Raw genomic sequence first — 26,462 nt, 5'->3', positions numbered from 1 at the left:
TTCTGACTTACAGTTGTTACGACTTCCCTCGAGTAATTTTTTGAAATATGTCTTCAAATGGAAAATTGCGAATTCTTTTACCCCGGATCGGTAAAAAAGCCCCAATTTATCTACAATATCTTTTTGAATGATTGAATACCTGTACAGACGTAGATTGAAAGGGCTGGACCCTTCTTTTAAGGGAATTCTATGATAAAATCCAGGTCTGGAAGGTGGCAACAGTTGAAAAATATCTGAGTATTCAACAACCAGTTCATCAATTTCACCGGGTATAATGTGATGCAGGGCGACTGGCCTACTGCCATTACAAGTAGGAACTTAAAAGTAATTAAATGACTTATCCAAGTGTAAAAAACACATCTGAGCTCCCAGTTGGACAACGTGATTAAAAGTTTTATTGTTGATCAACTTTATGCCGGTAGACTTGGCTCCTCTCAACACAAACCTTTTCCTAGGCCTTGCTTTCTCAATGAAGGCAAAAATACAGATAAAACGTCTAACAAGCTGTTTAATCAAATCTTCTTCCAATCACCTGCGACTGGTATGGGATTCACAAATTCTTCTCTAACTTTCGCACATGGTCTAACTTTCGCACCTGGCCTACCAGAATATCAAAGAGGGTCTGTTAAATTTGATTAATTACTCTAATAAACGACTATGCATGAACCTATTTTGTAATATATATTATGAACTTATTAATTTCTATTTTTGAAACTACAAAGTTAATATGTTAATGTAAACAATTTAATTATTCATTAAATATAATTAGCTTGCTATATTTTATTACATTAATTCAAAACTAATTAGATAATATGTTATTAGATTTGATTAATTAATTCGAAATTGAATACATAGCATCTTACTAAATTTGATTAATTTAAAATTAATTAGATAATATTTGATTAAATTTGAAGTTGATTATCTAACATGGTAAAAATAGAAGTAGTTACATGTCAATAAATAAATGAATAAATTATCAACCTACACCGATGTGGGTCATTTATAACCTACACCAAAGTAATACAAAAAAACCCCTTAAAAGTATTCATAAAAAATAATTGATAGTTGATAATTGATTTAAAAAGAATATAAACGGATAATAAAAAAAGAACATAAAATGATATATTATTTTGATCCTTTATACTTACTCCTTGTTACTACTTCAATAGTTAGGGTCAAGCCCGTATACCAGAAATCTTTTGCAAGTTAAGTGCGTTTGTAAGTTTTGGAATTCTCTCATCTTTGATCCTATTTTTGTGAAACTACACCTTCAAAGATCACGTCAATAAACCTCAATCCCAAGAAGAGAACAATATCCTGATCCTATGTCACATTTACTTGAAGACCCATCATCCACAATTGATGAGGATGGCCTTCCAATGGACTGGTCTGTCTTGCAAGCGATCTAAGATGTGAAGATACCAGGATCAAATTTTGGAACCCTGCTAAGAATTGCCATGCATACAGGCTGACTTTGGTTTTGAGGATGTCGATGTGAAAATGGGCTTTGGCTATTATACCGGATAAACTATTTGGTTAGGACGAAAGAACACCTGAAGCATCCAATCGACTACCCTCTCAGCCGTATACCCAAATATTTCATGCAGCACGTCTCGACTTTCAACATATGCAAATGACGAGTACCATTTGGCCACGATTATCACCAATAAATCTACTTAAGGGTAATTACTAGATTCGAAGTACCTAAGTAGGATTAAGAGGAGTATTACTTAATTGTTAATCAGGACGTGCAGACTCATAAACCCCAAGCCCAATAAGGTCAGTATAAAAAGGGAAGAACCCCTAGGTAAAAGGATTGATTCGTTCTTAAATATTCACTAAATATTATTAAACAACTCTGAATCGAACCCTCACTTGAGCGTTGAAGTTTCTTTTGCAGGTGCCCCCCACGCTCTTTTAGACCTACAAACATCGTAGACTTCGACAAGGAACCATAAAAAAGGACCCTTTGGCATAGGGGTAAGTATCCGGTTCATTTGCAATAGGAACATTTTGACGCCCACCATGTAAGATATATATCTTGACCCCAAGAGATTATGGAAATAACAAGGACTGGAATGAACACAACAACCATGGAGCAACCGGCTAATCACCATAACAAAGACATTCACGTAGAAGATCAGACTGACTTGTCCTTAATAGTTCGGAGACTATAGGCTCAGGTCCCTAAAATGCAAAGGCACTACGCTGAAGAAGTTGTCGCCCTTCAGTGCGAGAAGCCCACAGGTCGTGACAACCTGAGGCTAACCCGCCTGAAGGAGGAGAAGCTGAGTCAACCGCAATCAGCTTACCCAGAGCTACCAATTTGAGCATGCATCCGAACATTATTCCCCTGTCTCTTAACATTTTGGAAAGATAATTGCTGCAATTTAAGAACCCCTTTGTCCCTAGCATCATGGAGGCGACTTTGCCTTTCAACTAGAAGAACTTGACTATTGAGAAGTATGATGGTATCACAGACCTAGACGAACACCTAGATGTATACATCACCCAGGTGAGCATGTACACCATGAATGATGCAATCCTCTGTCGGGTGTTCCTAACATTGCTGAAGGGACAAGCCCTTCATTGGTCACGCGGTTGCCCCTCAACTCTGTGGATTCATTCGACACCCTGGCGACTTGTTTTGGCACACAATTCGCCACTAGTCAGCCTCACCGCCTAACGTCTGTGGCTCTCATCAACATTTAGTAGGAAAAGAGGGAACCATTGTGAACCTTCAAGGAATGTTTTCGAAAAGGTTGTGTTGAATATCTGAAACCTTGACCCAGCAGTGGTTATGCTATTTGATAACAGTGTTACGGGCAGGACCTTTTTTCAATAGCCTATGCAAGAAACCAGCATTTGACCTCGACGAACTACGAACGAGAGCAGCTAAGTATATGCAGATGAAGGAGTTGGTCAAGTACAGGAACCAAGTGCGGGCCGATGTCATCTTAGCCAAAAAAGACAATGACAAGCCCAGCTCTAACAAAGCTCGCGATGACTAGAGGAGGGATCGGTCACCGCAAGAATCGCGTTATGCACACTACACTCCCCTTACTGCCAATAAATCCTATATCATGGATCAGGCCTTAACTGTAAACATTTTAACCATGCTAAAGAGAGCTAATACCCCGCCGAAAGCCAACTACTCAAAATGTTGCCAGTATCACCACAATCATAGTCACTTGATAGAGGAATGCAATGCCTTGAAGGACAAGATAGAATAAATCATCAAGCTTGGCCACCTAAGGGAGTTCGTCCACAAGCCACAGTCACATAGGCCCAAGGGAAGGACCGGGCCAAAGTCTAACCGAGGAAGGGATCGAGAACATGCAAGTCAATCAGAAAGGCAAAGGAGCCAAAGCCGCTCGAGGGAGATAGAGAGGAGGGACTTGTTGACCAACTGAGGTAGGTCATAAACACCATTGCTTGAGGTTTTGCTAGGGGAAGGGCCACTGCCTCTCCGCGAAAAAGACACATTCGACAAGTTCAGTCTGTCAATATGATCTGCTAGCACCAAGTACCCAACATGTCGCCCATAACCTTCACAACAAATGACTTCAAGGAGATCGAGCCAGTACAGGACGACCCCATGGTTATCAGAGTTGAGATAGCCAACTACATAATCAAGAAGACCTTGTAGACCAAGGAAGTTAGACCGACATCTTGTTTTGGAACACCTTCAAGTAGATGGATATACCTAAATCCAAAATCCTCCCACATGATAACCCACTGCTCGATTTTGCTGCGGAACAGGTTGAGACAAAAGGTTGTATTTGGCTTTACACCAAGTTCGGGCATAAAGGGCCATTACAGAAAAGTCTAAAAATATGATACGTGATAGTGCATGCTCACACGTCGTACAATTTACTTGCCATCCCTCACTCAATTCCCTGGGCACAATTGTTTCAACCCCTCACCTCGCGATGAAGTTCCCGTCAGACGTCAGGACCATCATAACTGTGCATGCCAACCAGAGGACAACCAAAGAATGCTACATGGCCAACCTTAGGTTACATCCTCATACAAGGGAGGGAGCCCCAAAAGTCGTTGCGTAAAGGTTAGATCGAAGAGGTGGAAAAACTAGAGCTCGATCCGAGAACTAATGATGATAACTGAGTGAAGCCGGTAGAGGAGACGTCCACTTTCTAGCTCGGATTTAAGAAAGGATAGGTCACTCAATTTGGAAACCAACTGCCCAATAAAGACCGCAGTTAAATACAACAATTTATCTAGGAGCACATTGTCTTATTTGCATGTTTTGCGGCATATATTCCTATTATCTATCTAAGCTTTCACGGTCATAAGTTAGTCATATGTAAAGATGCAAAGCCGGTTGCTCAAAGGAAGAGAAAGATAGGGGAAGAGAGGTGTTGGGCAGTATGGCAAGAAGTAGCCAAGTTAACGGCCGCCCAATTCATAAAGGAAATTGACTACTCCACTTGGCTTTCCAACGTGGTCATGGTCAAGAAACCAAACGAGAAGTAGAGGATGTGTATGGACTACACAGATCTGAATCTTGCATACCTGAAGGATGCATACCCACTCCCTAACATCAATCGCCTGGTCGATTGAGTAGTCGGGCAAATGATGTTGAGTTTTTTGGATGCATCTTTCGGCTACAATCAAATAAGGATGGATCCCAAGGACGAGAAGAAGACGAAATTCATCATCGAATCCACAAACTTTTGTTACAAGGTCATGTCATTCGGATTGAAAAATGTCAGAGCAACATATCAATGTTTGATGGACAAAGTGTTTCAGGTTCAGCTTGGAAGAAACCTACAAGTTTACGTAGATGACATGGTGGTCAAATTTGACAACTTGACAACCCACTTGGCAAATTTAGAAGAAGTTTTCGGTCAACTCAGAAAGTATAACATGAGGTTGAACCCTGAAAAGTGTGTCTTTGGGGTAGAAGGGGGGAACTTTCTAGGTTTCATGCTCACCCACTGGAGAATACATGCTAACCCGGACAAATGCCAAACCACCCTGGGAATGAGGAGTCCCTAGAATCTGAAAGAGACTCAAAGACTAGCCGACAAAATAGCCTCTTTGTCAAGATTTTTTCCAAGAATTGCCGAAAGGGGTCAGACCCATTATGAACCTCCTTAAGAAGATGAAAAACTTTGTCTAGGATGAAGAGTGCGAAGAAGCCTTTCGGAAATTAAAAGTAGCATTGGCGACATCGCCCATCTTGTCGAAATTGTATACTAGCAAAATGCTTATTGTCTATATTTCAGTCTCGATTAAGGCCACAATTGCAATTCTGGTACAGGAAGAGGGGAGTGAGTTGAGACCAATGTATTTTGCAAGTCGAGTACTGCAGGATCTGGAAACGAGATACCAAGTGATGGAAAAGGTAGCCCTCACAATTGTTAATGTTGCTCTTCGTCTCTGCCAATACTTTCAAAGTCATAGGATCACTGTTTGGACTGATTGCCCCATAGCCAAAATATTGCACACGCCTAAGTTGGCAAGACGAATAATGATGTGGTTAATCGAACTTTCAGAATATGAAATTGCCTACGAACCGAGAGGTAATTAAAAAAATGTCTTTTAATTTTGAATTATAGTTAAACATAATCTATCTTTAGCCGATAAAATGAAGTACTTCTCTAACTTATGATTGTTTTGCTCTCAAATGTTTAATTAGATCCACAATGACATCTCTTGTAGTAGTAATTTTATTTTCAATGTCAATGGAATGTATTATGTTATCAAAAGAGACAAAACAAAAAGAGTTAGCAAGAAATATGAGTAGTATCTCATGTAAGAAAACTTCACCTTAATTAATTAAACATGGCCTTCTAAATTGTACCCTTTAAATATGGAAGCTAATTGAATTGTTTTCTTAATCCTATTAGGGTATTTATTTTCAATAAGGAAAATAAACTTTATCTACAATATCACCACAATAGAATATGGTTATATTCAAATTATAAAATAGAATTTCAACCATGCGTTGTTGAAGTTTTGAAAGCTCGTCTTTTCTGATACATTTTTCTTTATCGTTAGGTTTTTTTTTTTTTTTTCTGTTTTGGGTTATAAATCATTTTGATGCAATGCATGTTTAAAAAAAGCAAATCTGTTTAAGAGTTAATTAAAAATCAAAACTGAGACTCGGTTTTAAGAACCAAAGATATATTTGCTTATGGAAGTTTGTTCGACGTCACACACTAATGAAGACATGTTCCTGTGTTTGCTTGGATGATGGTTGATTTTTAGTATTATGCTGATATCATAATTCAAGATTTGCATTAAGTGTTGCTGATTCTATCCAAACTATGGTCTAAACTCAATGGCCACCACCTCGTGTGTTAGGACGTTCATCAATATGGCCTATACCGTCACATTCCTCATGATATGAAATGATTCAATCATAATCATAAAGCCAAACTTATCGTCTATTTCTGATTATGTTATTGACTTTCAACAAACATGACGATGGTTGCCATCAAATTTTGTAAAAGATAATGATAATGGCTCAAGTAAACCGCAAAACTTGGCCATAAAAAACAAATATCTTACTGAAGGGGCAATAATTCAAATAATATAAAAACCAAAAATGGAAAGCTGAAAATGGTAACTCTCCATGAAAACTCAATTATGGTGACCACATGCTGCTCAACAAAATCAATTACTGCTACAGTTGACAATGAATGGGTTGATAAATTTGATTAATTGAGATGTTCGGATCCCTAGCTTCAGATCAACTTCACCACCACCCAACCAAAAGAAATCTGGAGTTAGTTTTACAATTGCTTCATCCAAAATCACCTGAAATGGACCCACAATATCTAATCAACAAAGGAAGTTGAAGGCTAATCTTCTATACCCAAGCTATCATGCTATTTAGCTGGAAAAAGAGAATGCAATGGGATTTGACTATAATGTAATAACAGAAGAAATGTTGTAATTAATTAGTGGACATTGAGCCCTTGAACATTGATGGGATAAAAGATGTAGTGAGGTATGCCTCAATCCTTGCTCTAGGAGGAAAAGTACAGTTTTATTCATCAATATAGTTAATGTTCGCATATACCCCTGAAGCCAAGTTTATGACCATACTAGCTTATTTTATATCATGTTATTTACTAATGTATGAGGCATTCATTTATTGCATTATCTTTTATTAAATGAACGTAATAAGGTCTTTAGAATAACAAGTTCAATGACAAGATATCAAGTGTATGGCTATTGGATAAAATCATAATAGTATTTTTAAACGCCCTTAGTCAAGTACAATTGTGAATTGGGACAATAATCATATAGACTAATATGTTGATAGACAAAGGATCATATCATATGTCATGGATATAAAATATCAAGTTATATGTTTATGAGTGTACGTGCACGCGCGTGTGTGGATTGAGAACACTACATGGATTATTATACAAGAGTCGTGAGCAATTCTCATAGTAATGATGGTTTATTTAGTTCATTAACTTGAAGTCACTACAGTTTTCAAGACGAGATGTGTATTTTAATTCCACCAAATGTTGCACGTAACAAGGTTGATTATAAAGTTGATAATTAGATATGATCTAAATAAAATCCTCCAATATTGGGGGGGAGTGAATTTTTACCTTTTAATTTCCCCTCTCCCCTCCAAACTCTGAACCATACAAGAAATTTTAATTGAAATTTCTACCCTTCTTTCCATTCCCGTCCAACCAAATAGTATGCAGGTGTCTAGTTGTACAAGGAAGAGACTAACAGAAAATCATTCATAAAGACAGTCAAAACTAAGGGTCAACTATTACCACAACACAAGGATCAGGAATAATCTATGTTAACAGCACATGTAATAAGCTAGATCAAATCAATACCATGAGTATGAGAAGGAGCTCATAAGTCGTAATTGGGCAAACCAAGAAAAAAATTTCCATTTCAGCTTTTATGCTATTTTAGCAACTGATCCTTGTTTGTATCAATGATATGCATGACAAAAAAAATGGGCAATACTAGCCTTAACAGCGTGAATAGGGACTTGTTTTGGGTTTGTTACTAAGATGCAACATTTCGTTGACTATATATCATAAGAATCTGATACCGATCAACATGTCCATTCTTACCGGGATGTCTGTTTTCATGCCAATACAAGTCACTGCATTGTGCCCATATCCAGTCAACTCCATTGATGTCTCCTCAGGAGCTAGCCTCACTGCATAATTAATAACAAATTAACCACCATTATTATCTGGTAAGCAATAGCAAGTTACAGATATAATAAACAGAAATTTTAAATAAAGGGAAAATAAATAACAGGAGTTGTCCATGAATATATAATGAAAGGAATAAAAGAGAAAGAATTAACCAAGAGAGCTAGCATGGCCACATGATACAATTATTACATAATAATGATAATATAAAAGATTTTTTCAAGTGCAGAATATATTTTTCAGAACAGTGGTTCTACAAAGTGATGGCTGTCAATAAGTGTGGACTGCCGATTCTTTCTCTTCGTCTAAAAGTTTTCTTCATATATCTACCAAGGATTTTCATGTAACAAAAACAATTAAATGGTCAAGTGTTTCAACTCCAGCTCCCATGCAGTCTCATCTGCTATGGTTTGCAGAAGTTCAATGTAGAAAATTGAGACGATGCAGTACATTAAAAACTAGTTCAATCAAATGCGAATATTTACTTCATCTCTTGACTCTTGCTAGTGAGTATTTACAATTGACTGGCTGCCCAAAATTGAAACTTTCAGTTTCATGCATTGAACTTGATAACTATCATGCACCATCAAAGACTCATGGATGACTTGATAAAGCCAATCGAATATTCTCAACCAAAAGACAGAGGAATTTTAACCTTAGCTGTCTTCTAATCATGCCAACAACCCATCACACATCTCGGAATTGCCGCAACACAGTCCTTACAACTCATTGAGACCATCCAATTCTCAAACACTATTTCAATCACATTTACCATTTTACAATACTCAGCTTTGGTCGATGACACGTCCTCTCTCACATCACATCCAAGTTTTTTCAAGGTTTTCCTTGATTCTGAGTACTTGACCCAGTTTCAATATACTAATTTATTTTAATAACTGAATTAAGAATTGGGTTGCAGCACCAGGGGAGAGTAAATCTGAGATAGCATGAGAAGGAGAAGCCAGTTGCCTTGAGGAGTGTTAGTAGGAATTAGGAAACAAGGATAGCAGTTAGGTTTTATTTTAAACTTTTAATAAGTTGACAAAATCTACACAATAAACTGTTGCAAACACATACTAGCCTATCCCACCCAACTCATGTAAAACATTTCTCCTTCATGGCTTCACAGAATCATACTCTTATTTAGCAGGGAAGCCTCCTTAACCAACTACCTGAAAATCCCTTCAATAAAATTGTCAATTACAACAAGTGTTTGATATGGAAAACAGGATAGTGTTTGCTATGGAAAACAGGTGCCCAGACATAGGTCAATTTCTCAAATACACCAACCAATTGGATAGTGTTTGGTATGGAAAACAGGAGCCGAGAGCGTCTCACACTTATACTTCCACTACATTCAGTTTAGTCGCCACTCGACCATTCGTCCAAAAACAAACATAATTCTCAATGCTCAACGGGAAATTCATTCAACGCAGTTACCCCTATCCTCAAAAAACAAAAACTCAATACACATGAATGAAAGACAATCACACCGAAGCTGCGCAAAAAAAAGAAAGAAAGAAAGAGTGCAAAACAAAATAGCTTAGGATGCGTTTGGTTTCTATTCTTAAAAACTGTTTTTAGTTTTCAAAATGCAACTAAACAAGGTTGCTAGCTGGTGGAGAGTGGTATAAGGCACAAAACAAAATGTGCAATTGAACAAGATGAAAACAGAAGAAGACATGAGAAAACATCTCCTAGTTATCTTTTTTTTTTTTTTAACATTTGCTTTGGAAGCAATTTTCAAAAATTTTAATAGACTCTGGACAATGAAATTGATTGTTCATTGTTGAATAGTATGGAAGACCCTTACTGTTGAATTTCTTCTTCGCGATACTTCCATTGTTGAGCGAATACAGAAAATTCTTGACAGCCTCAGCGTTGAAGCGAGCGGTGTACTACAAAAAAAAAAAAAAAAAAACGAATCCATAAGAGCAATCCGCGAAGGAGTTAAGTTAAATAGCGAGAGAAAGAAAGAGAATGCGAACCTGAACGACAACGACATAGTATTTGGAATTCTTGCGGTCGCTGCAATCGACGACGTTGGCGGGGGCTTGCGTGTTAACGAGAACGATGCTTTTGCAGAGATGGTGGATTGAGGCGGCGGAGAGGGCGTCGCGACGGGCTTCGAGGGGCCAGTCGTAGTAATCGGAAGGGACTCTCTTGAAGGAGAAATCGGGAACGCCGTTGCTGCGCAGAATGGAGGAGAGGCGAGCCACGGTGTCCGTGGCAGTGTCTTCGACGGTGTCGTTTTGGGAAGAGGGTGATGGAAGATGCGAACGCTCCAGTTTCGATATGCGTTGCAGGAGCTGGGTTTGGACTCGCTCCAGTTCCGCAAGGGCTTCCTCCATTCTCATTCGCGCTGGGTGTTCTGCAATCACTCGCTCCTGCTTCAACAATGGTCAGTTTTGCCATTTCCCTCACTCATCCGTCGGGAATTAATATTAGGTGATTATGCAGCAGCATTTTCTTTCTTCTTTTTCGAATAAATAGTCATTTTCATCCAAAAAAATAAAATGTTAATAAATTTATCTTTGAAAAATAAAAATTCAAATTTTAGTCCCTAAAATATGATAAATTTATTCATCTGTTAACTTTTATGTTACTGCTAATCAAAGAATCTACATAACACAAAGAGAAGAGACAGAAATGTAACATGACTGTTGAATAGATTTGATCAAAATGTCATTAAGTTTTCATTGAACCAAAATGTCAATCAGTTTTCATTGGACCAATTTGTTAGATTACAAATTTCATTTTATTTAAGAGTAAAATATAACTTAACTTTCATCTTCCCCTTTTGTGATTGAAAAATTTCCAATAGCAGATACATTGTTATAATGTTTATTTTGATACACTAGTAGAATGTTTATTTTGGAAAATTTTTATTGTGACAACGGTTGGTAGTGACAAAATCAAGTTGAGTCTCATTTTTTAAAAAAATAAACTTAACATTTTTGTTTAAGTCTCATATTTTGAATAAGATACTGTCACATTAGAAATTTTAAAGAGCAACAGATGCTTATTAACCAATATTATGTTTATTATTATATTTGTTCTAACTTATACTTGCTACTTTTTTTAAGTGTTTATTATAATGTTATACTTGCAACGATAAAAATAAAAGAAAGAAAAGATTAAGATTAAATTATATTTTACCCTTAAATGAAACAAAAGTTGGAATCAAACAAATTAGTCAAGTGAAAACTTATTGACATTTTGGTTTAATGAAAACTTATTTTTTTGTGACATTTTCGTCCATTTGTATCACATAGGCTTTGTCATTAATAGTAATGAACAGAAATTACAAATAGATAGATTTGTTGCACTTTTTTCATTTTCGAGAATTAAAATTTGAATTTTCATCTTTTGATAACGAATTTGTTAACACTTTACACATCCAAGAATAAAAATAACTATTTTTTTATATTTTTTTACTAGGGTAGTGTTACGAAGTCATGACAAATTTCTGTTATGAAATACAAACACATAACAAGTAAATATTTACTTTCCAACATGATTAAATAATTAAGAGACACCATGGTTATATTTTTTGGTGACCAACGTGTGAAAGACCCCCAAAAAGCTAATCAATTAAAACCACGTGGGAAAGTTACAACGGCAACATCGGCCAAAAGAGGCCAAGTAATGAAACTAGGAACAATGTAATAAATTCTATCTAAAGAATATAAAGAAACAACATTTTTAGACAAGACATCCTACCACCTGATTAGCTCCCCTAAAAATATATTTCCAGGAGAATCTATCACCATTAGCTTCAAAAGCCTTAATTCTATTAACCAAAGAGAAGCAATCATGCTGATTGTTGTAATCATTGATCAACAAAGAAACAACTATTTGAGAATCTAACTCAATGAATAAGATTTTAAAGTCTCTTCCCCGTGACATATGCACGCTAATAAAGATGGCCCAAAGTTCAGCCTTGAGAATCAAACATCTGCCTATGTTTTGACTGAAAGCAGAAATCATAACCCCATGATGATTATGTAAAATTCCCCCACAACCTGCTCTGCTAGCAGGATCCACAATAGCATCACAATTAAGTTTAAACATACTCATTGGAAGACAAACCTAGCATATAGGATTCGAAGAAGTTCAAGAAACCACCCAACTTTAAACCACAAGTTGAAGATAAACATAGTGTATAATTAAATGTTATTAACTTTTTTATAAATTAATATATATATATTTATATATATGATATGTACAAAATATTTGAGATCATGAATAAAAAAATGTTAGCATTACTCTAGCTGATATATTTTTTCAAACACATCCTATCTTATTAGATGAATTTTTTTGAAAATTACAAAAATTGTGGGCCCCAGATTTTAATGACTCTCTTTTGTAATTTTATAATTTTTAATAAATTTTAACCAATCATAAAATTTGTGTTAAGAACTTAAAAAGTGTGTTGCTAACACTTATCTTATGAATATTTGGTAGTTCTAGACTACTTAATAAACTTATAGATTTAGTACTCATAATATACTTGGGTTTCTTCAAAAAACAATGGGTTGGATCAACTATTCAATCAAATGATAGTGAGCATGTTTCTCATCCCTCAAGAAACAAGTGGACCATTTTATTTTCAAAATTGTGTTCATTTATATGTGGCAATTTTTCCAACATTTCTTCGTTAGTTAGGGGAAGAATATGCACATATTGGATTTTTGAAGGTACACATCAAGAAATAATAGAAGTTATAAAGAGAAAGTATGAGTTATAAGATTAACTTGGGAGAAGTGGAAAGTGAGATGGTGAGTTTGAATTTCTCTCACTAATAAATTAAAAACTAACATTTGTCAATAAAAAAAAAGTCAAGATGGATTTGGTTTGACAATGTGTGGTTAGTAAACAAGGGTCAATTTTTTAGCTAGGTACATAATGTATCATCAAATATTCAATGACTTCGCGAGATCTAGTTTTATTGAAGTAACAAATTCTAGCCAACATAAAGGATTTTATGATAAATGGACAAGTATTGTTCACGACAATTTAATATGATGATATACTAGGCGAGGCAAAGCCCACAACTATGACATGCATGATACATGATGAATTTAGATTACTTCCCATTTTGCATTGATATAGTTCTTTTTATGTAATCCATACCACTACAAGAATTTGGTCAATGTGTGTTTAAAAGGAATGAACCATTCCCTTACATGATTTGCAAACCCTAGATCCCAAATAGAACCCTGATCAATTATGTTGACCTTCATCTTCATTTTGAACACCTATAGTGTGTTCGGATGGAGCAATTCAGCAAGAAAATTTATTTTTTCAAAGAATTTAAAAGGATTCATGATAAGGTTGTGTCATCATTACCAAAGCTTAATAAATATGTATATAATCAAGAAAACAACTCAAACATGGATGACACAATTCAAACCCAAATTGACAACTAATCCCATATGAATCGACAAAACGCATGTCATGCATGTAACACCATTTAAGTTGAGGCTTGAAAAAATGGAACTTGACTTCATTAGTTGGGGAAAACATGACCCTAACCCCGATTAAAGTAAGTTTTCCCTATCAAAGTCAATTTCCACGACAATGTCATTCACTTACTCTCGTTTGTTGATGGCATCATGGATATACCTCTGCCCATAATCTAGAAGTCATTGAATATTGAAAGATATGACGGTAAATCAGATCTGGACAAACATTTGGACGCATTTACCACTCAGGTAAACTTATATTCAAACAACAACGTCGTGTTGTGCAAGGTCTTCCCCACCTCCCTCAAGGGACCAACTCTAATGTGGTACAAATTCTTACCCCCACGATCTATCGATTCATTCACAACCTTAGCCCAACAATGCAACCAGTCATCCTCATCACACAACATCTGTAGCTTTGGTCAATCTACGCCAAGCTAATGATGAATCTTTGTGGTCATTCATGGAGAGATACAAGACCATCTCCGTCAAAATTAGAGATCTTAACCTTGGTGTCACGTTGTATTCCATGATCACAACACTAAAACCTGGGTTGTTTGTTGGCAACCTCTGTTGGAAGCAACCCAAAGATTTGGACAAACTTAGAGCGAGAGCGGCAGGATATATCCAAATGGAGGACTTGTTTGTTTTCCGCAACCAAATATGTTCTAAAGGGTCATCTCTAGGACTTGGAATGCAACTCACTTAAGGCCTTACTACAGTTAAAATGGGTAGTGTACTCTTTTTCCTACTTCAGTATTTTTCCCACTTGTAAAAAAAAGGGTTTTGTTTAAGAGGTTTTAACGAGGCACACCTAAGTATCCATGTAAAAGGATGACCCCTTATGAACTAAATCATCAATGAAATCCTTTTACACTATACATTGCCCAAATTATATGTTTGTTCATCTATTTTGTTATCCGCTAGCCTATTTAATAGTATGTGTCGAGATTAGTTAATAATGACCAAAGGTCGAATCCGAACCTCAATTTTTTCAAGCACTTCTCAAGAGCTCAGATCCAAACCTCAGCTTTTTCAACCACTTCTCAAGAGGTCAAATCCGAACCTCAATTTTTCAAAGAAAACATTCACTAAGTATAAAACAATGATATATAAGGAAAATTAAAATTCATCTTAAACTCACGTAACATATCTACCCGATTTATTCAACTCAACAATAACCATCATGCGAGTCTGGTGGGCTTATGTATCGTATAACCCATGAACTCGACACATGATAAAAAGACTAGGGTCTCCATCATGGTCAGACGACACATGAAACTCTATCATTCATAATGAACACAAAGCTTGGGAAGCTTATGTATCGTACAACCCATGAACTCGGTAGTTACTCGACTAGTGGTGACCACTAGCTCCTCACAATCACACATGACGCTTTGAGGATCAGTTAGCCAGTGTAACCTTCTCAAGGTCAAACGTGTATATATAGACCAAAAAAAACACAACAAGGTACGTTTTAATCATATCATACACAGATACATAAACACCTCGGACCCAACTGACTTGATCGTCAGAGTCCTTTTTGCGGATACTTCCCCCAACACCGGGTTAAGAGATCAGAGATTTTGCTGAGACAAGGAACAAAAGGAGAATGGTAGACAACTCATCGAAACTCGGCCACAGCTCACCAAAACTTAGTTGAAACAATACTTAATAATCAAATCTATAATTAGATAAGGCATTATTCTACTAGCCACCCCTATAATATTCTACACTAGAATGTTTATCACAAAAATATCTAATAATAAAAATAGGAACACCCTAAACCCCTAATTCAAGATCCTAAAGTTTCATATCAATGTTGTCTTAAGGCCTAGGAACCTGAACACAAGCATAGTCACCCCTTAATTTATGCATATTTTCCATCATAATCAGATCTTCTGAGGTAGGGCCACTACTACCATCATTGTAACATCCCGAACGAATCACACCAGAATGAAAAGGATCCAAGACTGTGTAGGTATATGATTGTACAATTAAGGATGATTTAAAAGAATTAATTAATTTTACCTATGCCAGTAAGATGCATCTACTTTTCTGTAAACTATCACTTAAGAACTTCACAATTAAGGATGCTTGACTTAGAGTTGTTATGAGATAAGTGACCTTCTAGGAAATTTCCCAAAAAGCTTATGAGTTCTGACTAACAAGGATGTTGAGTAAAATGTCACTAAGTGAAGTGTCACAGAGTATGTATAATGTATTATATACATTTATTTTGAATTATCTCTAATAGATTATCAGACTCATCTCTATACAAATAAAACAACATATCAAGTACATTAAAAACGTGGATATAATCGGATGGCCAAAATTTTCTATGCAAAGGAGAAGACGCGAGTTCAAATCTTGTTATTCGTCCCTACTTAGTTATTTAGTTATGTATTTAATAGTCATACTAAGAAAAATGCTATAGAATTGATTGTGTATAATGCCCATTTTTATTTATTTAGTGAACTCAAATGCTATAGAATTGATTGTGTATAATGCCCATTTTTATTTATTTAGTGAACTCTTATTTTTATCAAATTCAAATTGTTGTAGAGACAGGATTTGAACCTCCAACCTCAAGGTTATGAGCCTTGCAAGCTACCAAGTTGCTCTACTTTGTGATAAATAAAAGAATTGATAACTAAAGAACAAAAATAAAGATGAAATGTGTCCCTTTACCATATCAGCACAAATAGAATAAACCATTTATACATAATGGTAAAGGAACCCTCCTATGATTGCTAATAATAAGAATAATTAATAAAAATGATTAAAAAAATGAAGAGAATTTGGAATCATTATCTTTTCAACACTTGAGACCATTGCCCTTAAGAGGGTCACCATGCACACTAGGATAAGACATTTTCAAATAAAAAATCAACTATGAATACTAATAAGTGGTTGGTCCCAAGAATAATGAGACCAATTTCCTTAAACATATGGTTAAAAGGTTGAATCCTGTCTAATGTATATGGAGAAAATCTTATTGGGAGGAAATAATCCACTTATAAGTATAACATATCTTCCAAAAGAAATTAACACTGATCAATAGAGATACTCTTTTACAACTTATTTGATAGAAAGAAAGATGAAAATGATGTTTGAAAGATGAAAAATAAGGTTAAAATAATTTTAATTTTTATATAATATTTATTCATCTTTCTATACTCTCAACATCTCAAATAAGGTGAAAGAACGACTTAAATCACCTATTAAATTGTTTAATTTAATTTAATGAATTTCTATGGAATTGAATTATGTGCTGGCATTTTTGTTCTAGTAAAGATTTCCATTATTGGCTTTTTTCTTCTCTAATGGGGAGTTGAATATCGATATCAATATGGGCTGTTAATGCTTTAGACATCTCTTTTGTTAGACTTAAGTTTCTTTAGGCATTTTTGTTCTAGTAAAGATTTCCATTAGCAGCTTGATTGAGTATTTTTTATTAACCGACAAATATATTCACCAATAAGTCTTGAATTGAACGCGTGAATGTTTCAAACTTCAAATATCAACACGAAGTACCAACCTTAGAAGTCAGAACACGGATTTCTAGTCTCAAAAGGAGTAAAGAATCAATTCAAATAACGTATTTTAGTTTTTGTAATTACTGAAAAAGACATTTTTGTTTATAAGAATCAATTTTGGCGTATATCGGTTAATTTGATTAGTAACGTTAAAAACTAAATTAAATGATAATTGCCAACTTTAAGAATCTAATTAATAATGATTGAAAAAATTAAGAATTATATTAAATAATTTGATATAATAATATAGTATCAAGGGAAAATTCATTGATAATGTTAATTTTTTTCACTAATTAAATTTTATTTTTTAATATTGAGAACCAAATTAATTGATAGTATTAATTCTAAAAAAAACAAAATCCTATGCATCAATTATAGAAACCGATTTGGTGTTTTATTCATATAAATGCAAATACTTTTTTTTAGAGATATAAACACAAATACTAGTATTTCTTAAAGAAACTACTAGCATATTATACTCTCTATTTGAATATTTTAATTGAAACAAGAAAAATAAAATTAAAGAGCCACAAATCATCCCAACAAATTCGTCTAATTGGTAAGCACTCTTACCATACATTTGATACTTGACAAATTTTTAGTTTCTCAGGAATCTTAAGTTAGAAATGTTAGTTTTTCTTATTTGATTTAATTTTTTTAAAAATAACATATCAAGAAACAATGTTTTTTAGGAATTTTTTTACCAAAATTTCTGAGTTAAAAAATAAGTTTAATTAGGTAAAATATTACATTATTTTTTATTAAATCATTTCATGAGATAATTAATTAAAAGTTGTGGTAAATATACAATTTTACTTTTACATTCTTAAAAAATTTATATGGTAATATTTATGATGAACCAAATAAATTTAAATCTTACCTGGAATCATAATTTTAGGAATAGTGATTTTCAAGCGTAAAAAAATTCCAATGATACCAAACATTCTCGAAGGTGGGTGTTTGGATTAACATGATCTAAGTTTGACCAAGTTTTCTAATCAAGATGCACCAATAGTAACTAAAATTTGGCTATGTGATTCACGTTTGAATTAGGTGAATGTGAATATTATAATATGTGAACGTGAATCCAAAAACATTATTACTTGTTAGTATATATGGGTTAAAGAACTCAAAATAGTTTTTTTTAATATTAAAAATCACATTAAAAATGCATTGAACATTATAATAGATATGCATTAATGATAATTTTTAATATTTCTTTTCACTTTTACTTTTTAATGCTATTAGGTTATATTAACATTTCTCTTTTTTTTTTAAGAGAAGCATTTAATGGAATTTAATCCTGATTATTAGCATTAACTGTTAAATTTTTTTATTCTAATCGTGATTTTGTTCGTCTAAAAACGTGTGAATTCAGTTTCAACTTACATTTGTACATACAGGGATACAAGGTTAACTAGGTTTTTAATCTTTAATTTTCTTCATATTATAATTTCTGTCCCTTAAAATATTTTTATCAATTTTTAATCCTTCATTAATTTTTCCTTATTATTTTTAGTTCTTCTAACATTTTTTTGTCCATTTCTAATTTTTAATTTATATTTATTATTCAAAAATAGTCTCAAATATAAAATAAATAGTGAACTAAAAATTAACAAAAAGACTAATTTTGAACAGTAAAATTAAATAAGAAACTAAAAATAAATAACTTTTTAGAAGGATTAAAATTACTAAAAAAAAAAATTAACAAAAGACTAAAAGTTACATAAATTTTTTTAAGGAAGTAAAAATTAAAATCTAAAAAAATTGAGAGGCTAAAAGTTAATTGATATGTATATAATTATTTTTTTACTCAATTATATACAATTACTAAATAACTAAATACTGGCATACCGTCGTTAAGAAAATACTACCTACCCAGCCAACCCTTTGTTTGTATTTTAGTAATATTGATTTTCGTAAAATAAATTAGGATAAAACATATTTAAAAATTCCCACAAAACATCAATTTACTATCATGGAATTATCACTAAAGATTAGAAAAAAAATATATTTTATTTTTACAGAGATTAAATTAATATATTTTTTTATAAAAATAAAATTAATACTTTTTAAATCTTGTGGGAAGCAAAACATATTTTTTAAAAAAAAACTATTATTCCATTTGTTTATTTAAAATTAAAAAAATAGGAACTATTGGGTTTAGTACTAGCAGCAAATGGCATGGGTACTTTCCTCTTTGAAGTTTGAAGTGGTTTGGTGCAATTCTTCCTTCAGCTCTTGTTTAGTCCAAAACCGCTCTTCTTCCCTTCCTTCCACAGACCACAGTATTAGCCTCAACACACGCTCTATCTATTATAAAATCCACCCTCTTCTTCCCTTGTCTGCAACAACAATAACAATCTTCATCATGCACAAGAGCTCTTCAGATTCCACGTTGGGCCCGGGTGGCCTGGACCTCTCCCAGGCCTTCTTCAGGCCCATAAACAACGCCGCCCCTCCCTCCCCGACCAAGCGCCACAACAAGATCTCCGTCATCGGCGCCGGCAACGTGGGAATGGCCATCGCGCAGACCATCCTCACTCAGGACCTCACCGACGAGCTCGTCCTCGTCGACACCAACTCCGACAAGCTCCGCGGCGAGATGCTCGACCTCCAGCACGCCGCCGCCTTCCTCCCCCGCACCAAGATCCACGCCTCCGCCGACTCCTCCGTCACCGCCGGCTCCGACCTCTGCATCGTCACCGCCGGCGCCCGCCAGATCTCCGGCGAGTCACGCCTCAACCTCCTCCAGAGGAACCTCTCCCTCTTCCGCGCCATTATTCCCCCTCTCGTCCGTTACTCCCCCGACACAACTCTCCTCATCGTTTCCAACCCCGTCGACGTCCTCACCTACGTCGCGTGGAAGCTCTCCGGCTTCCCCTCCAACCGCGTCATCGGCTCCGGCACCAACTTGGACTCTTCCCGCTTCCGTTTCCTCATCGCCGATCACCTTGACGTCAACGCCCAGGACGTACAGGTCAATCAATGTCACTTCCCCTTTTTCCTTTTCTTTAAATTATAAAATGTGGACTAATATATTAAATTAGTATTTTAGTATTAAAATTAAAAATTCTATGGGATTGATACAAATTGTTTAGTGCATGTTTGCTTATTATGTTTGAGGCAAAAAAAAAAATTCTTCCAACTATCAAAATCTTGATTTTGCATTCATTTTGTTTTTATATTGGAATGCGTATTGTAGTATTTTCAACTTCAATCTAAACATGCAATTAAGCTTAAGAGTGCTATATTTTTAGCATTATTGTCTCACTTGTTAATTATGAAATTCTTAATTCAAATCATGAACCAGGAATTCTAGCCTAATTAGTTCAAAAATGTGAGTGAATTATTATAAAATTTTGTATCTTCAAATTAGGGATTAATATTAGTATTGGTATTCAAATTATGAAATTACGATAGACAAGTAGGATCTGAATTAATTAATTGGTACGTGGGTATGGGTTCTTCTTACTTAATCAGTCTTAATTTCATTGTTGGTCCAACATTATGGTTTGAACAGAATTTTCTCCTGTCAAATATGTATATGTTTGAGAAACCGTTAGGGGTGGTCGAAACGGCGTTTCCCAATGGATCAAGAACCTATCTTATGTGTTCGTCCGTTTGATTGGCATGGAGACGTGTGTCACCGCGCAATGGACGTGAACTCAAACATACTCTATAAAATTCAAATCATGAAATTACCATTTGAAATTATGAATGTAGGATATGGTTTAATTTTGTGTATACTATGGAAATACTATAGAATGATAGAAAGTTATGAATGCAGGCATATATAGTAGGGGAGCATGGGGATAGTTCGGTGGCGTTATGGTCTAGCATTAGCATTGGGGGTGTTCCGGTTCTGAGCTTTTTGGAGAATCAACAGATTGTGTATGAGAAAGAGACGTTGGAGAACATACACAAGTCAGTGATAGACAGTGCGTATGAAGTGATCAAGCTGAAAGGGTACACTTCATGGGCCATTGGGTACTCTGTGGCTAACCTGGCCCGGTCCTTTATCAGGAACCAGAGGAAGATTCACCCTGTGTCTGTTCTGGCTAAAGGCTTTTATGGGATCGATGGAGAAGTGTTCCTGAGTTTGCCTGCAATGATTGGTAGAGGAGGGATACTGGGTGTGACCAATGTGCACTTGAATGAAGAGGAGACACAGAGGCTTAGAGATTCGGCCAAGACCATTCTCGAAGTACAGACTCAGTTGGGTATTTGAATTTTCTGTGATGGGTACTGCTTTTTTTTTTCCTTTAATTTTCTTTTGTTCTTCCCACCAGCATGATGTGGTTTGGCCTAAATTATTAGTAGTACTTGCTACTGTTAGTGTTAGTTCCTGCCCTCTTCTTGCAGTGCAAGTGTTTTTGTTGCGTCAAGTGCTGGCTGGATCTCGTGAGATGTGTTTTGTTTCCTGTATGGTTTTAATTAGCCAAGTAAAATTTCATATTTCTGTAGTTGCCGTGTTTTGTGCCTCTATTCAGTCAATTACGGAAAAAGATCTTCATTTCTTTTTCTTTCCATTTCTATGATTTTAGAAAAAATAATGATACTCTCCTATTAATGTGTATCATGCCAGTTTCATTTATTTGTCCAAAATTTGAGTAATGGAAGAAACAGAGAGGATCTTAACCCGTGAATGACTCAATGGTAATGCGGCACATCGAATAGGTGCACAAGCATGCAATTTAGCTCCCCTCTTTCTCTCTTTTACATAGAAGTATTAGTTATTTCCTCTATGTCTTTATCTGTCCATTTAATACATAAATTAAGAAATGTAATTAATGTTTTTATTTATATTAAATTTATTTTCAACTTTTTATATTATTTTTATAATAATTTCTTTATTTATGATAAGCATATTACGTTTGTAAAATTGAGATAAAGATATAATTGAAAAATAATAATTAATCTTATCTTGGACATTTAAGTAAATAAATATATAAATATGAAATATTCTTTCATTGTTTTATTTTTTACATTTTAATTAAGTAAATTATTTTTTGATAGTAAATAAAATAAATATGTTAGATTTAAGGTTTAATTGAATCAAAATAAAAGAAATTAAATGTATGCAAAATTAAAAATTAGCCAAATTATTTTATGTGACCTTTGCTAAATACTTAGCGCAAATAAAATTAGAATCATAAAGTTAAGTTATTACAATGCAAGATACACAAAATGCTATTATGTGTGAATAATCATATCTCTATATTTTTGGATAATGATTTTGTAAGAAAAAAAAATCATTTCCATTGATCTTCCTTTTCAATTTATACAGTTTTAATCAATTTCATCAGTCCACAATACCTAAATTTAATTTGGATTCTTTTTAATGATTTGGAGAATTATTATGCATGTGCATAAGACACTATAAATCAATTAAAATAGAGAATAGGTCGACATATATTGTACAATAACAAAATATAAAAATTTCCTACACAAGCGTTCACTTTTTTTTTTTTGTGTAAAATTGAATTGATTATTTTTTTCCTCCTTGGAAATATTTGTTTTTTAAAAATGATTTTTTGTGGAGATAAACTATGCATATTTTATTTAGTATTTTGAGTATGTTTGCATAGGAGTTAGATTCAACACAACTGGTGCTTAAGGAAAAGCTTTCCTCACGTTACTTTGGCGTATTTTCCTCGAAAAATTAAATTTTTCCGTTGAACAGTAGTGGTTTGAGTGTGTTTTCAAACACACCTTTCATGGTTGAATATGTGACTGTGGATATAGGCCTGAGATAAAGTATGAGCCGCATTTTAAGAGCAAAACTTTCTGTACCTCCATATTTTGCTTCCTGCATTCTATTGAATTGCAGAAAGTCCTATCCATAATGTAATTATATGTAATTGTAGTGGTGTACAAGAAGTAAATTATGGAGACTCGGAAAGCAACAGTGGGAGGAAAGCCCACTATTGAATCTACCACTTTCTGAAAAAGTCCATTCTGAAATGAAAATTTATATTTTGGAAGGGATATTTTAGAATATAACGGGAGGTGCAGGATAAAAAAGGAGAGGTGCAAGAAATAAAATAAAACAAAGATCCAGTCCAGTTGACAATTGATTCACTAACAATACAAAGCCCAATTAATAAAAAACTGAAGGAGAAAACAATAAAAAAAAAAACTAAAACGAAGTCGTGTCATCAGTGAGTGACAGTAACATCAGGTTGTGATTTGTGAAGGAAGAAAGGGAAGAAAGAAGAATCAGGAGAAGGAAATAATAGTCAACCATGGCAGGGAGATTGACTAACGCAGCATCGAGGATCTTGGGCGGAAACGGCGTCGTTTATCGATCCGTAGCTTCCTCTCTTCGGCTCCGCTCCGGCATGGGCCTCCCCGTCGGCAAACACTACGTTCCCGACAAACCCGTATGTTTCTCTTAACTTATCACATTCGATTTTTTTTTTTTAATTTTTTTTATAAAACCCTAAAAATCAACGTCTCTTAGCTTCCCATGAATGAAGAACTCTTGTGGGACAATGGCACTGCATTTCCAGAACCGTGCATAGATCGTATTGCTGACACTGTCGGAAAGGTAACTTTTTTTTTTCGAATGTAAAATTTAGGATAATATTAATGCGTGAAATGAATTATTCTTACTTTTTTTATTTTGAAACCAGTATGAAGCATTGGCCTGGCTATGTGGGGGATTGAGTTTTTTCGCGTCTCTGGGATTGTTGGCTGTGTGGAATGACAAAGCCTCCAAGATACCATTTGTGAGTCTTCTACTTTAACAAATTTCTCCTGCATAGTTCCTGTGAATTTATGCTTGTTGTAGACTTTGATTTGGTTCTATTTAGCTATTTATAGTGCCTTTAGGATGTTTGCTGATTCCAATTCTATGATAATTTTTGTTCATCATATGTTTTATGGAAAATTGAGCGTTGTCAACATTGATGAGTATTAATGTTGGAAGTGTATTAAGTTTGATTGGATTTGGATGCCATCGTTCTCATTCCCTGCTTAGGTGATTTGAGCTGTTGTGTACTTTTTACTTTAGATTCTTTTGAGCCTACTGCTAATACTTATAAATCTCAGACAACTGTGCATGCTATAGTGGCATGCTTGCTGTGTTGAATGTTTTAGACACAAAACAAATAATTTATACTATACATATCCCAATGCTAAAAAAATAAAGAATTATGACATTATCTAACGTTAAAGACATTCAAAATAATAAAAAGTCATATCCTAAATGGACTGTCACCATAAAAATGGAAGATGATGGAATTAATTGAAATAAAAAACAGAACTAGAGAAGGAACCAAAGTCTAGTCTCTAGATAAGGGTCAGATTCATTATGGGTCTATCATAGGCAGCCTTACCTTGATGTCATAATGAGCCAAAATTATTTTGTCACTTCTACTTCCAAATAACAATGCAATCACCAAGGTACCTTACAAACATGGGAGAAATGCGGTAGTTAGAAGCAGAGGGAACCCGGAAGTTGGGGGAATCACCGCACCCAGTCCTCCCAGCACTTGAGTTGCAGCTTTAAAGTACTGAGATTCATTTGGCAGTTATAAATCTAAAGTCCAGACTTCCAGTTGAGCTCATTGCAATTTGTATCAGCCAATGGCTTAGATTTTTCTTTTTCTTTTTTTCTGTGTTTAATTTCCGTTGCTCTCTGGTATAGATGGAGGATTGATTTTTGTGGGTTATCATTGGATTTGGGCTGGGTTATTGCCAGATTTGGTGCATCGGATCTCATGATTGCACTGAGTTTGAGCATGCAAACCATCCATGTTTGCAGATCGAATTTTGAGATTCAAGCTTGCAGAACAATGAGAACATGCAGAATCACATGTTTGTATTTTGATAATCATGATGACATCGTATATCATAATTTGAACCTAGCATCAGACTGAAGATATTATTGGATGTTTAAAATTAAAGAAAGCCTTTATTAACCTGTGTGCTTTCAGATAACAGGATATGATTTTGTTGGATGTTTTAAAATTGAAGAAAGCCTTTATTGTTACTTGTGTGCTTTCAGATGATGGGATAATGTTTCCCATTATTCATTCTCACTTTTAAATAGTATAGCGGCAACTATTTCCAGAACCATATATTAGGAGTACAACTTTCATAATTCATATAGCTGAGTTCAAAAAACTTGCAATCTAGCTGCTAATGGAAATCAAATTCCCTCTGTAGATTTACAACTAATCTATGTTCTCATTATATCCAATATTCTTGTCATGTATGATTCTATAGAAATAGTCTGGCTTCTCACCTAGTTCGTCACGGCTATTCTTAATTTTGCCTGAAGCTAAATGTGAACATAATTTCTTGTTTGGTTGAAAGAAAAATACAGTTTGTTTGCTAGAGTTGGGTATGGTCATGGTCTATGGACTAATGGAGGTTTCTGTTGTCCTGCATGTGTCCTTGTTATAGTCCATGTATCCTGATTGCACTCTTGCTTGTAATAGTAGCAACCTTTTCTTTGATATTTTCCTCTTTTGAAGCTTCATATATAATGCTATTTTCCAGCTCAGCTGTTTAGTACTTCGTATGTTGATTGATTTCTGTTATTTTCTTTGTATCAGACACCCAAAGTATATCCATATGACAATCTGCGAGTGGAGCTTGGTGGTGAACCATAGGTAGATCCAAGGCAATGATAGGATGGGAAGTTCTTATTTGATGTATTTTTCTTTTTACGTTTATTTGTACTTTTGTGTAGTTCAAAATAAGGGATCGTGGAGGACTTGCTGAAACCATCTAAAGGAATGGAAGAGCCGTATCTGGTTGTTCTTTTGACCATTCTCATGCTTATGGTGACTATTGTGAGGAGTGAGCCAGTATTATGCTCATCATGTGTTTGGATATGCATTATGAAATTGATTTTGAATCAAATATGATTTTATAAAATTGATGTTAATATACTCAATCACTGATTTGGCAGTGACAGTTAAAAATACACAATTGTCATTCAGGTCTCACCTGACGAAACACAAATTGAAGTAACAAATAAACTTAATTTATGACTTTCAACTTCCTCTACCAGTCACTCCAACGAACCCTAAAAGGTTTTAAAAGTAACCATTACAATTCACAAGTAATAATCACAAGTCCTGTTTTAAAGATAAACCGAGTTGTTAAAAGTGGTTTATCAGAATACAGTGAGAGCTTTAGCTTAATTAGCGATTTGCAAGGGGAAAGGAAATCACTATCTCAAACTATAAACCATCCGGTGACAATTTCTTCCTAAATCACTTGAAGGGCATAAGATAAGGATACTGCCATCTTCACTTTCAGCAACA

The 26,462-nt window shown here is 34.7% G+C and overlaps 3 protein-coding genes across 3 annotated transcripts; 2 read left to right on the top strand and 1 right to left on the bottom strand.

The window, feature by feature from the left end:
- Window positions 1–6,395: 6,395 nt before the first annotated feature.
- LOC100815424 (uncharacterized) lies at window positions 6,396–10,632 on the bottom strand. The gene is made up of 4 exons (XM_003525774.5): window positions 10,160–10,632; window positions 9,985–10,069; window positions 8,085–8,173; window positions 6,396–6,786 (listed from the first exon to the last, which is right to left on the bottom strand). The coding sequence occupies exons 1-4, from the start codon at window positions 10,526–10,528 to the stop codon at window positions 6,643–6,645; spliced, it is 687 nt and encodes a 228-aa protein (XP_003525822.1). The 5' UTR covers window positions 10,529–10,632; the 3' UTR covers window positions 6,396–6,642.
- An 8,705-nt stretch (window positions 10,633–19,337) lies between these two features.
- On the top strand, window positions 19,338–21,757 carry LOC100814897 (L-lactate dehydrogenase B). The gene is made up of 2 exons (XM_003525773.5): window positions 19,338–20,158; window positions 20,969–21,757. The coding sequence occupies exons 1-2, from the start codon at window positions 19,358–19,360 to the stop codon at window positions 21,407–21,409; spliced, it is 1,242 nt and encodes a 413-aa protein (XP_003525821.2). The 5' UTR covers window positions 19,338–19,357; the 3' UTR covers window positions 21,410–21,757.
- A 1,645-nt stretch (window positions 21,758–23,402) lies between these two features.
- Window positions 23,403–25,961, top strand: LOC100499749 (uncharacterized). The gene is made up of 4 exons (NM_001248564.2): window positions 23,403–23,564; window positions 23,645–23,731; window positions 23,817–23,912; window positions 25,746–25,961. The coding sequence occupies exons 1-4, from the start codon at window positions 23,427–23,429 to the stop codon at window positions 25,800–25,802; spliced, it is 378 nt and encodes a 125-aa protein (NP_001235493.1). The 5' UTR covers window positions 23,403–23,426; the 3' UTR covers window positions 25,803–25,961.
- The last annotated feature ends 501 nt before the right edge of the window (window positions 25,962–26,462 follow it).

Source organism: Glycine max, chromosome 5 (assembly GCF_000004515.6).
Source record: "Glycine max cultivar Williams 82 chromosome 5, Glycine_max_v4.0, whole genome shotgun sequence".
In the NCBI taxonomy this organism is placed as follows: Eukaryota; Viridiplantae; Streptophyta; class Magnoliopsida; order Fabales; family Fabaceae; genus Glycine; species Glycine max.
The sequence above is the reverse complement of the archived record's forward strand: the minus strand, read 5'-3'. Positions and strand labels throughout refer to the sequence as shown.